The sequence below is a fragment of the Pungitius pungitius genome, chromosome 18 (assembly GCF_949316345.1).
Source record: "Pungitius pungitius chromosome 18, fPunPun2.1, whole genome shotgun sequence".
NCBI classification, from domain to species: domain Eukaryota; kingdom Metazoa; phylum Chordata; class Actinopteri; order Perciformes; family Gasterosteidae; genus Pungitius; species Pungitius pungitius.
Window position 1 is genome coordinate 5,004,588 of NC_084917.1, and position 13,421 is coordinate 5,018,008.

General features: G+C 49.7%; 1 protein-coding gene across 2 annotated transcripts in view; it reads right to left on the minus strand.

Moving 5' to 3' along the window:
• The window catches only part of znf462 (zinc finger protein 462), a 35,535-nt gene that overhangs the window by 5,907 nt on the left and 16,207 nt on the right, over window positions 1-13,421 (minus strand). For both annotated transcript variants that reach the window (XM_037483784.2, XM_037483785.2), the window contains exons 3-10: window positions 8,106-13,390; window positions 7,649-7,783; window positions 6,154-6,563; window positions 4,908-5,026; window positions 3,479-3,676; window positions 995-1,235; window positions 740-879; window positions 29-252 (exon numbers count right to left, since the gene is read on the minus strand). In XM_037483784.2, the coding sequence (XP_037339681.2) occupies window positions 29-252; window positions 740-879; window positions 995-1,235; window positions 3,479-3,676; window positions 4,908-5,026; window positions 6,154-6,563; window positions 7,649-7,783; window positions 8,106-13,390 (6,752 nt within the window). The remainder of the gene's footprint in view (window positions 1-28; window positions 253-739; window positions 880-994; window positions 1,236-3,478; window positions 3,677-4,907; window positions 5,027-6,153; window positions 6,564-7,648; window positions 7,784-8,105; window positions 13,391-13,421) is intronic.

Sequence of the window (13,421 nt, forward strand, 5' to 3'; positions counted from 1 at the left end):
TTAAAACATCACGTGTGTCTCCACTGACCTTGTGCTCAAGGCGTAAATGCTCCTCTAGCTGGCTCCGTTGACTGCTGTCGTAGTAACAGAGCTGGCACTGGTAGGGTTTGATCTCCGCGTGCTTCTGCAGGTGCAGCTGCAGCGCCTGGTCACTGGAGCACGTGAAGGTGCATTTGTGGCAGCGGAACACGAGGCCCTGCAGGTGGCGCGACAGCTTGGAGCGGCTGACCTCCAGCGGAGCCACGCGCTCCTCTGGCGGGGGAAAGAGGGAAAGAGTGGAGCGGATTATTGGATTTGAGGGAGGGAAGGAAGTAGTTGCAAGGCAGCAGGGAGGAGGAGAAGAGGTATCAAATGACATTTGTCACACACACACAAACACACACACACACACACACACACACTCTGGCAGAAATGTCATACCGGTGACCTGTAACACTGAAGATCGCTCAAACAAAAACATCAGCGCCATTCTTCAATGCTTGCTTTTAAATTGCATTTCAATTTAGTTCACATTCTCATGTACTTCTTCAATTATAAGGGAAATAAATGTTTCTGCTGGTTGCCTGGTAACCGTGCGGTGAAGACAAGATTACGATTTAATGCACTCGACCAAAAGAAGAGTATCGGTTTCTCAGTGTCCCGTCTTTAAGCTCAACCTCTTAATCCAACGCTCAGCAACGAGGCAAATTGGCTAATAGCTCCCCCGAAATGTGATGTGATGATGACACGACCCGTGTACCTCTGTGCAGGACAATGTGGTCGATCATATTGCTCTTGTGTTTGGTGTGGTAGAGGCAGAGAGGGCAGCGCAGGTCTTTCGGGAGGTTGTCCGGTGCATTGTTGTTGTGACCGGCCTCCACATGCATGGTGAAGGTATTCCTGGGATGGAGAGAGAGAGGGTTAATATTATTTAACTTTTGCATCAAGTCCGCAGCATCCATAAAAAGCATGAGTACACAATGCATCGGTCATGGTCCCATTTGTCTTTCCTTACTTGTAGCAGGTGAAAAAGGAACAGTCTTTGCACTTGAAGAGCTTCTTGCCGCCATGGCGGTCCCTGTAGTGCCGACGCAGGCTCTGCATGTACCCGGAGCTGAACTCGCAAAACTCGCAGGTGAGGACGCCGTCCGGTCGGTGATCAGCCGCCGTCGAGCCTGCAGACATTTGACTGCGGGCGGCCAGCTGGTAATGACTGAGCTGCTGACGGACGTCCGCCGGCTCCAGGTATGACGGATCTTAAGAGAGAGGGGGGGGGCAGAGGAATGAGAGAGAGAGAGACTAGACAAACAGTTCACAGAGAAGGTGGAACGGTTCATGAAGTACAGTGCGGTACGACGTGCATTGGCCCACCGAGGCCAAACGCTCCAACATTTCACAAAGAAAAAAAGCAAAGGGGAGGGAAAAGTGATGTATCTGACTGTGCAGAGCATAATTTCCACCATCCACAACAAAAAAAACTCTTCTTAAAATGATGCATCAGTATTCACACAGTATGTCACATGTATCAAAGCACTTTTTAATGGCACGTTTCTTCTTTTTTTTTCCAATGCAGGCAGTTTTACTTCTTATTGATGAACACTACTACCGTTTTATTGGTACTTTAAGTGCAGGATCTGCGTATTATTTTCTCTAATAAATTCAAGAGGATTTGGGCAATAGTTTGTGTCATCAAAGACTCATGTTATTCCAATGCACACTTTTGCACATCTGGATGGAGTTTGACCTACTTTTTCTCCTCTTTCATCTGCCTCTTCGGTCCTATTAATGAGATGTTTGACAATTTCTTAAAAAAGAAAATAGCTAGTAGATAACAGTACATTCTTGTCTTTATTAAGGGGATCAAATGTCCCCTCACGGATACAGAGGTATTACTACGACTGACATTAATTGTCCCGGCCATACCCCAATCCCTCCTCTTAAGACTCTATGTTATGTGTGAAAAAGCTCATCTTCTCACCCTACTTTGAGCCTCCAACACATCAATAAATAAACCTCAGTGACACCAATAGAATGTCTATCCGTGTGAAAAATGTCTCATTCAGCACTCAGACTATGAGAAATCATGGGGGAAAAAACTGTGTGCATTATAAAATGCTTGAGATCTAGTTTCTCACTTTTGCAGAGTTAAGAGAGGAATTCTCATAAATCAAAGAATGCCACAGGTAATTTGTGTTTTTAATATCCTTTCTGCATCGTGGAGATGGAAGGGGATGAGATGACAGATGGAGAGAAATTAAGTTGCGTCTTGTTGAAAGGATTACAGGCCAGAGCTGTCTATTACATGCATCGATGAGAGGAGGGATACTTCTGTGAGGAGATGGAGAAGACGTGGTAGGAAGAACATTACAACAAATGTAGTAGCTGACCTTAAAGCACCATGAAAAAAAAAAAAAAAGATATGGTTGGAGTTCAAAGAACTTGGGGGCTCGCGATCAATGCTTTTAGCGCAAAACAATCTCCTCCATTCCACTTCAAATATCAAAATTAAAAAGCATTTGACTGAAGGTAGCTGGTTTGGAACCGTATATACATGTCAGCTCTGCTCTTTCTCAATGCTTCACTTGTCTTGGCGGGGCACAGCTGACAGTGGTGGTTGAGGAATGCTGCCCTGCTTCAGCTCCAGGGAAGATTCCACAGCTCCAGCAGCAAGGTGACAGCTGCTGCCAGAAAACAGTCTGCGGAGTTGTGCAATGCGAGGCCACTGAAACACCTAAAGACGCGGCTCCACGTCAAGGAGATAAATTCCACACCGGCATACAGTGAAGGCGCCTCCTTGGTCGGAAAATATTCCGTGAAAGAAAATATGTCGTAAAAAAGGTGGCTGAGGAAGTCAAACTACTCAACCCACGCAATACTTCCTAAAAGCTATGGTGCTTCATTATTGACCCTAATGGCTGCTTCTACATTCTCAAAGGGAATTTTAACGAGTTACATTATTAGTATATTAGCAGTGGTTACAAACCCAACTGGCTCATCAGAAAATGTGCAATCTTTAGGCCAAAATGTTCCGAAACACTTAAATAGAACTTAAGTTATTTACTTGTTTTATTAGAGGGTTACTTGCATTTTATTGAACGCATGTCGTGGATCTGAAGTGATCAATCAAATCAGCAACTATATTGATATTGGAAATTTTTCAGACATTTACTGGTTTTAACTTCTTAAAAGTTTTGATGCTTTCTTTGACAATATAATGATAGTTAATTGAAATTCTTGGGTATTAATGCACACAGCCTGATAAATTAAATTAGACAAGATGTTTAAATACCTTTTCTGGGCTGTGGGAACCTATAACTATTTTTGCATATTCTATTTTTATCAAACACAACTCGCAGAGTCTCTGTTCCAAAGTAATTCTAATTCAAGGAATTCTATATTACACTGAATTCTGCTTTGATGCTCGATAAAGATTTTCCCAGCTGTGGCCCTATGGAGCGATCACATATCTAGCAGAATGACATAATGAGGGATCTCATACCATCCAGGGCCAAGGGGTTCTGCTCTGTGTTGCTGGGCAGCCGCGGGGGCCTCAGGGCACCATGAGCAGCCTGGGTAGCAGCCCGCAGTTTGGGGAGGGTCAGGGCCTCTCCGTGGTCTCTCAGAGAGTGCTCCTTCAGCTGGCTGATGGTCATAGAGGAGAAGGGGCAAGACAAGCACTGGTATGTGTGCTGCTCACCTGCAGGCAAATAAAAACATGGCGGCTGAATGAAATGTACTGTACATAAAAGGCAAGACCTGTGAATGGTCCAAGAGCAGAGATGACCAAGCCTGGAATGTAAACATGGATGTATTCTCACACTGCCAGATGGAGGCGAGTGTGAATGTCCTCTTTTTTCTCCATAATTAACAAGCTTTGTTCTGATCGATGAGCCATGCAATGAGAACAGTGCTTTATATAAGGCTTACAGCGAATTACAAATCATATCAAATGAACATATACAATGTATGCCTGGGGTGATGGCTAATGTGGCTGTTTCTGGCAGCTTTGGTAGGATATTAAATGCACCCATAGTGGATTTACAGCGTCTTCCTTCCTGCAGCTGATGAATGTATTTGTTTAAACAATGAATGCAAGCAGCATCCTGGGGGGAGGGAGCCATTACAACCAAATCTGTGAGTAACATAATCTCAGAGGCTGTTTACCATGAAAAGCTACGTCTTTAATAAAATAGTTGTGGTATGAACATGTTTGGAATAAAGTCTGTCCTTAATGTCTGCGTTGACATTAGTTTTGGACAGGAACTGCCTGTCAACGTACGCGCGTGTATTTAAATAAACTTCACAGGAAGAGAGGTGCAAGCAACAAAACCACTGAGTTTGTTTGAAGTAAATAACGTCATTGAATAAAAGTAATTGTTTATTGCGATGAGCCGCCTATGTGTGCACGGAAAGGTTGCCATGTGGATGCATCAATTCAAAAATCTTCTTAAGCATGTTGGTTAAAAATGAGAAGAAAAACAAAAAAAGATTGTTTAAATCACATTACCAAACTCTACTGTTGTAATGGTTACAAATGTAATCGCAACTCAAAATTGGTTTGTACCGGTCATCCACAGTAGTTGTCGGCCGAACCTTTGTTGCATTGTCGTCATTTTCCCCCCCCAAAAAGACAGTTGAGAGCACGAAAAAGCCTTTTGATTATTGGCCTTTCTAGCTTTCAACTTTTCTTTTGCTTGGGCGCACTGCATCCGTCGCACGCTCAGGGCTTTCATCTCCGTTTCCCCAAATAAACCGAATGAAAAATAAATTAATCTGGGCTACTTACGCTGAAAACCAGATGTGATTATTTTGCAGGTGCTTGATTGGGTGCATCGAATGCACTCGGTGACACGGTTCCTCCAGCGGGGCCATTGGTTACACTGCGCGGGATGAGCTAAATCATGCATGGTGTGTGTGTGTTTTATTACCTGTGTGTGCCTTATGCAGGTGGCTCTTCAAGCGACTCACGTAGGCAGATTTAAAGGGGCAGAGTTTGCACTTGAAGGGCTTGTGGTGCCCATGGTGAGACTGCACATGTCTGTCCAGACTGCCGATGAGACAAAAAAAAACAGGAGGGGAGGATGTGAGATAAAAGACAAAAAAAAGTGACAGAACGAGAACGAAGGGACAGCAGATCAGGAGATAAAGTGACAAGAATTACAGGAAAGAACGAGAGAAAGCTTCACTCCACATCTTCCACTTTGAAGGTTTCAACTGCTTTTTATTTTTCTGTCCGCCTCACGAGCAACAGCCGCACATTTCCAATGACTGCAGAACGAGAAGCCGTGGGGTGAACTCATCTTCCCACAATCCCTTGGTGGGAGTGGATGTGGGAGCGCCTGTGGGGACAGTTGGCTGTGTTTTTAATTCCAGCCTCCTAGGTGACATGGGAATCTGGCTTCTTTCTGGGTCAGGGCACATACAGTACGGAGGGATTACACCTGGGAGCTCACAGGAGATGAGGACTCCCAATTCCCCCACCCCCCCGCTCTGTGTCTCTGTGATGGATAAAACAAATCACAGTACCAAAATATCGGTTTCGCCGTAATGTTGGTCTTACTCTCCTCTGAGGCAGGAAATCTTAGAAAAGATTGGAGGATACAAAAAGGGTCGTGAAGGGCAAACTGAATACACCTTCTATACCTTTACCGGTCGTGCACCTGCTTTTCTGCAAGTCATCTGGTGCACGACTGGTAAGGTACAGAAGGAAGAGAGTTTAGGATATAACTTTATTGATGCAGGGGTCAGTTGTTTGATGCGTGGTCCGCCATTTCCGCACTGGATTTAGAGATCGTGCATGATGGATTCATGATCCATCAACGTATTTCAATAAGCACAATGTGCATCAGTAAATATTACGCATTGGTAAGTTTTTTTTTAGTATAGAGTATTTTTGTTGCATGTCACGATGCTTTTTCATTAATCTTCGCAGGCCTTTGAACAACAATGGAACCACAGAACTGGTCGAGGAGACCTCTGTAGCTCCTTGAAAAGTAGTGCCCTCACTAAAATAACTTCTTAGAGCAACAACTTGATCTGACCGGACTGAAAAGCCCAGATGAAAGGAACTGGACAATTAGGATAACACAATTGTCATCGCATCAACAAATGAATCAGAAGGGCCATTCTGATGAATACAGACAGAGATCCTTAGACTCTGCTCCTCTTACTCACTTGTGTCTGAAGGGTGAGACGAACTGGCAGTACTGGCAGCTGTATTTGTCTTCTCGGGTGAACAGCGCCATGGCCGAGTGGCTCCTCTCGTGGGACCTCAGTCCCTGCATGGACATGAAGACTCTGTCGCACTGGGCACACGGGTGACCCCCGGCTGCCAAGCGCGGCTTAAGCTCGCCCTCAGACACCACGGCCCTTGCCGCCGCCACGAGCGCCGCCGCCCTCCCCTCGATGGCATTCGGGACGGGGGCAACATCGCCGCCAGCCGAAGCCGCGGCGACCGAGGGTGGACCCGCCATCGCCGCCGCGGGTCCCTCCGGGCCGTCGGTGTCGGCTGATTCGTCCACCTCGAGGTCCCCATTGGTCAGGGTCTCTGAAGACGGGGTCAGGGGGACTTCGCTGACTTCCTGCTGCAAGACAAAGAGCAGAGGTCTCAGAAACCTCCCTGTAACTGCAAAATGAATGCAATTCAATAAATAGCAAAGTAAATCCTGCACGTAGTCCTAGGATTCCTTCCTAATGATTAAGCATTACTAGTTGCAGAAATGGGAGAACACTAAACTAGTTTAACCAAACCAAAACTCCATCTATTTACTCATCTGCTGGAGCGCTGGCTGGTTTCTGTGGTCATCACAAGCAGACAGAAAATCAGCACGACTTTTCTACTGCCTCGAGGAAGCTTGTTCTTTCTGTGGAAGGGCCTGACCCTGCACTTCATGCAGCCATAAATAAGACGTGGCATCCACAGACCTAACCTTGCCACCCAGTCGGCCCTGACTGCACCGTCAGCATTTTTTTTTTTTTTTATCCAACTCTATCAGAACCATTGCAGTTCGGGAGTTGAAAGTATAAAAACGATTTTTTTTTTTTGCGTTTACGTGTAAAACCATCTGCTGGAGACGTTGTCGGCCATGAATGCTTCCAGTTAAACCCCTAACTGTGGCAAGTGCCAACGTTTGAGCCCATATACTGAATATACCTAAAAGTCCAAGTCCATGCTGAGAGGCGGACGGAAGAACCGCTTGGGTGAGGCGTTGAAAGTCCAGTAAAACGGACCAGTGCAGAGGAAAATGAGGAGTACTTTTACAAGATATAAACACCAGCGACAGTCAAAGTAGACCTTTTGAGTATTGTGAAATAAAATATAACATTGGAATCAGCAAATTATGTCCAGCAACATTTTCTAAATTTGTAAAGCAGTAGCTGCAAAGTTGACATTTTGGGGCTCATTCACTTGCTGTTGTATTTGGTTATCTAGATTTATACCACTTTATATTTGAACACTAAATATGAAACTAAAGCGTTATGTTAAGCTGACGCATGGTGCTTCATATTTATGTTTAACAAATATCATCAGTCTTATCAGACTCTCAAAAATAAATAATTCCTTTGATGCATTTCAAAAACCATCAGATAACAGTTAATGTTACAAATCTGTGGTTAAAAAACTACAGCAGCAGGCAAGAAATCTAAAAATAAACCCATCTCCATTTACCTTGACGTGTCCCTCCTTGACCTCTCCGTACTGCACGTGCTTCCTAAGGTGGTTGCAGATGGCACGCAGGGTGGGGTGCATCTCTATGCAGAAGTTACACCTGAATCCTATGGGGGCGTTATTTAACAGGTGTTCCTGTTTACAGACAAAGAATGACAAAAATAACAGTCTTCATTAAGTTTTCATTTTAATTTGACTTTACCTTTACCTTCTTTACGTTAACATAGACATCGTCTTTCTTGAATAAATAAGATCAATGACATTTTCATTGTACTAATAACTAATTGTGACCACTATGTATTCCTGGTGAAATTAAAGGAGGCATTTGAAATACAAAATACTAATAAATGCACTGCTGTTGTGTACAACTGCCCTGGTTTTGAGCTTATTGATTCTGGTTAAGATGAATTAAATAATGCTCTTTGAGATTTTCTCCCCGACCTTTATCCCCGCTTACCTTCTCATGTTTGGTCTCGGGAAGTTCTGCGGCTTTCTGCTTGCTGAGCACCAGCCTCCTCCTCTCCTGCCTCATGGCCCTCTTCTGAAACTCCTCATTGTGGTTGAGCAGGTGTTTGGCCAGAACCGGCAGAGCCAGGAACTTCAGTTCACAGTGCGCACACTTGTACAACTCGGACTCCTCGTCCTCAGGCCCGGGCGACACCACGAAGTCCCTCTTCAGGTCGTTGCCGTGGTGATCGTTGTAGTGCATAGAGAGCAGCTCGCCCGCGCCGAAGGACGACTGGAGGCATTTCAGACACTTGAACGGCAGCCATTCGACCGCTCCGTCCGGCCCGGGCTCAAGCTGGACCTCCAGCGCTTCCTTGTCGTCCTCCGCGGTCGCGCTGGCGCCAATCCTCTCGGGTTCTTTGGCATAGACGACGGTGAAGTAGCGCCCGAGCTTGCTGGCGTGCTGCTTCTTGGGGAAGACACCTGGGTGACGTTTGATGTAGTGCGAGACAATGCTCTTCCTGCTGAAGGCCTGGAAGGCACAGAGAGAGCACCGCCGTCTCTCCACAGCCAGGCGCAGGTCTTCGCTCATTTCCGAATTGTCCCCCTCCGACGACGACGACGGCGCCGCCGGCGGGGGCGCCATCACTTTGTCGGGCATTTCGGTCAGAGTCTTGGAAGCAGCCAGACAGTGGGTGTAATAGGCGTCGATGTCGTGCCGCTTCTGGTAGTGCGCCGCCAGGCCTTTGCGTATGGGGTTGGTGTATGAGCACAGAGCGCACTTGAAGACGTTGTTTTTACCCTCCGGCTGAGCGCGGACGTTGTTGTGCTTGATGCGGTAGTGGCGGGCGATGCCTTTCCGGGTGGAGCAGAAGTACTTGCAGAGCTGGCACTTGAATATGGCGTGTTTCTCGGGCTTATTGATGGGTAACTGGGAGAGGGCAAGGTCCAACTCACCGACCTCCTGGACCTTCGCCGCGCTTGACGCGTTACCGGCGCTGCATTCCGCCACGGGCTCGGTTTCTCTCCCGGGAGAGAAATAGGTCAGTGAGGGGGCGAACATTTCGGAGGCCGACTGATTGTGGTATTTCTCGTAGTGGATTTTGAGTTTCTCGAGCGTCCCGTGCGTGTAGGGGCAGATTTTGCACCTGTATGCTCCGTAGCCTTGCCTTTGAGTCTTGCACTTGTCCTCTCCTTCATTCGAGTCCCCGATCTGCTCGATGTCATCCGCAAAGTCCTCCGCGGTGACCTTGACCAACGGGTGTCTCTTCTGATAGTGAGTGAGGACCCCGTGGATTCTGGAGTTTACGTACGGACAGTGGCGGCATTTATACACGGAGCTGGGGTTGATGTCCGCCTCCTGTGCAAAATCTGCAGCTTTGACCTTCATCCCCGGGTGCTTCTTTCCGTAGTGAGTGAGGAGACCGTGGAGACTGTTGTACTCTGACAGACACACAGTGCACTGATAGGGATTGTTTGAGATGGACAGACGCGGGTGGGGCGGGTGGGGGCTTTCCTGAGGCGCGGTGGCCACGACCGGCGTCAAATCGTCGTCGACCGATTGGCAATTGAAAGGCATGTGTTCCTTGGCGACCCCCTGTTGCATGTCTTCGGCGGGCCCGTTTCCTTTGATGATATCCAAAAGCACCGATTCATCGCTCTTAATGGCCCACGGGTGCACCACCTGGTAGTGACTGGTGATGTCCCATATCGTGCAGGCCTCGAAGGCACAGTCTCTGCATTTGTAATGCTTAGTTTCCATATTGCCGCCTTGCTGAGTGGTCTCCGGTCCGGCCCACAGCTTGCTGGCCATGTAGGTGTAATCCACGTTGTGCTCGGGATGGCGTCTTTGGTAGTGGAGCAGCAGGCCCTGCGGTTCGGCGTGGGAGTAAATGCACCACTCGCAGTGGTAGCCGGCCTCCAGAATGCCGTCTTGGAAAGCCCAGTGTAGGATGGTCATGGCCGTGGCCTTCACGGTGGGGTGCTCCTTCTTCAGGTGCTTCTTCAGGGCATAGACGTAGGGCGACGCGTACGAGCAGTGCCTGCACTTCAGCGAGCGCAGCGGCGGCGGCGTGGCCGTGCCCTCGGGGTCCGGCGCGGCCGGGACGGAGGCGGACGAGACGCTGCTCGACTGGACCATCTGCGCGCGCTCCCGCTGACTGCGGACGACGGCGGTGTGGCGACGCACCAGGTCGGCGTTGGCCTTGGTCTCCCTGTGCTTCTTCTGGTAGTGGATTAGCACTCCTTTCACGGTGCGGTTGCCGTAGTCACAGTGCTGACAAAAGAACAGCTCGTCCTCCCCTTTCTCGCCGCCTCCGGGCTTGGGGCTCGAGTTGTTGGAGCCGTCGTGACCGTTGTTTTGGAACTGCTTCAGGAACTGCTTGGGAGTCGCGATCTGCAGTTCGTCCATTAGCTTCATCAAACCGGGGGTGGGAGCGCCGTGTTTGATGTATTTCGCCGTCACCTTCACCTCCGGGTGCCTCTTCTGGTAGTGCACCAGCACGCCGACGACAGATCTGTTGCTGTAGACGCAGTGTTTGCAGTAGTACATCTCTTCATCCGACCCGTACAGCGCGGCGCCGGGTTGTTTCGGCGGCGTGGCCGCGTTGAGGTTATAGGAGGAGTTCGCGACAGGCTGCGACTGATCCACCGAGATGACCTTCATGGTCTTCTGTATGCGGAAGTAAGACGCCTTTTGCTCGGGATGCTTCTTCTGGTAATGGACCAACACCGAGTGCATGTTGGGGCTACCGAAGGAACACACGTCACAATCGTACACGACCACGTTGCCATCCAAGGATTCTTTGAGAGGGTCCGCCTCGGCGCCGGCTTCGGGGGTTTTGGAGGCCGATTTGGGCACCGGGCTGGTGGAGGACCTCGGGGTCGACGCCGGTGAATTCAAATTCTTCGGGCCGGAGTTTAATATCTCCCTCAGGGTCTGGGACTCACCCGTCTTGTGGGGCTGCTCCACCACGTAGCTGGAGAAGATCATTGCGTTGTTGATTTTGACCGTCGGGTGCATTCTTTGGTAATGGGGCATCAGGCTCCTGACGTTGGGGCTCGTGTATGAACAAAAGCGGCACATGTACACCAGATTTGGTTGGTTGAAGTTGAGCACATTGCTCGCCTCGGGGTGGTGATCCATGTAGTGTTGATGCAAATCATTGTAATTGGTGTATTCAATGAAACACTCTAAGCAGCGGAAGACCGCACTCTGGTCCTCGGGGTCCAGGATGTACTTGAAGCTGAACTTGATGTACGGGTGCATCCTCTGGTAATGCGTGCTGACGCTGCGCGCCGACTTGTTGTGGTAATCGCAGTGTTTGCAGTAGAAACGCGCGGTTCCCGGGTCCTCTGAATAGTCAGCGCTCTCCTGGGTGGCGCCGTCCCCGGCGTCGGCGGAGATGTTTTCACTGTCGTCCGAGAGAGTCAGCGATATGGGAATGCTCCTGGGTTTCGACTTGGGGTTGCTCTTTCTTTTGCCTACCCGGCCCCCGTCGTGAACGATTGTCGAATCGCCTGCGTGAAGGTGCTGCGTGTTGTAGGTGAAGACGGGGTTTACGTGGTTTCTACCCTCTCCATCAGCACCGGTGTGATTTTCTCCATCCACGTCATCCAGGTCGTCCAGGTTTATGATCATGTCCTGTTGGCTTTGGCTGATCTTACTTTGAAGGTTACTGGCAATTTCGTCAATTCTAGTCCTCTTCTTAACCGAGGACAGATCCAACGGCAAGTCGTTGATGGACTTTCTGGCTCTTTTGCCCGTCACCAAGGGTTTCTTGGTGGCGAGTCCCAAAATCGAGGTCTGGGTTTTTTGCAGAAAGATCGGAGACGCGTCCACTTCGGAGTCCGGCTGCTTGCTCAGCTGGCTCTCAAAGGCAGCGGGGTCGAGGTCATCGCAGTAGGAATGCTTGTGCTGCTGGTGGACCCTCAGACCCTTCAGAGTGGCGGTGGAGAAGCTGCACAGGGTGCAGCGGTGAGGGTTCGGCTGCTCGTTCAGCTCGCCGCTCGTCTTCTTCCCGTTGACCTTGACGCTCGCGCTGCCCCCGTTGACGGGCTCGGTGGCGATGTCGTTGAGAGTCTCCTGACTGTCACTCGTCAGGTCCATGGAGTCCAGATCGGAGGACGAGTGGCTCTGTTTGTGCGTGCCTAGTTTAAGAGGGCTGGTGCAAATAAATGGGCATTCGTCACATTTGTACACGGTGGTTTTACCAGAAAGGTGAATGTTTTCGATGTGCCGGGAGATGCTTCGCCTGTGCATGGTGAGGAAGGAGCAGAACGGGCACTGAAAACGGTTCATGTACTTTCGAAACGGGATTCCTTTAGTCTCCAGTAGCTTATTGTCCTCGTCGGTCAACAGCTGCTTGGCGTCTGCGGACAGGGTCCCAGTATAGCTGGGATCGTCTATGTCACCCAAATCCTCTTCGTCGTCGTCATCGTTCTCCAAGCTGCTCTTAGAGTCTTCTTCATTGAGCAAGTCGGCGTCCGTCTCGACGACGCTGTTGGAGACGTCGGCCTGCGTGAACCTCTTGGACAGGATGGAGGAGCCTGTGCTGTTGGGTGTTGCTGCGCTAATGTCCGCATACTGAAAGGACGAGAGCTCCGCCACCGTCTCCTCAGACAGCTTTTCTACCGTTTTTCCTCCTGGCTTCTCCTTTCCTTGAACCTCAGGGAAACCCCCCTTCAAGCTGGTCTGGCTTCGGGGAGCGGAGGGGGAGTCGGGTGCGGGGGAGCTCGCGCTCTCCTCTCCTGCCAGCTCCTCGACGCAGGAAACAATCTTGACCTTGTCGCTGTGCTCCTTCAGCACGTGACCGGTCCAGCTGTCCTTCTGGTCGGTCTGATAGTCGCACCACTCGCAGGCAAACGTCCCCTTCAGGAGGCCGCCGGCGAAGGCCGACTCCTCGCCGGCCGACTCCTCGCCGGCCGACTCCTCGCCGGTCTCGTCGCGCGCCGGAGGCTCTTCGCCGTTCTCCGGCGTAACCTTGCTGTGATACATGAGCTGGTGTTTCATTATCCTCGCTCTGCGCGGAGACTGGTACGCGCAGTACTGACAGGAGAACACTTTCGAATGGTCGCCGCGCGTGATGACGGTGTAGCTGGGCTGCTCGGTGCTCTGCGAGGAGACGCTCGCATCGGAGTCCACCTCGGCGTCGTTATGCACCTTTTTGGTGTGGTTTCTTAAGAAGGACTTGGATCTGAAGTAACGGACACAGAACTTGCACTGGTAAAACGGCAGGCGGGTTTCGGCGGTCTGCCTTTGTGGGGTTTGGTTGGAATTGTCAGTAGTATTGGGGCCTAAAAAGAGATGAGAAGATGTGTGACATGT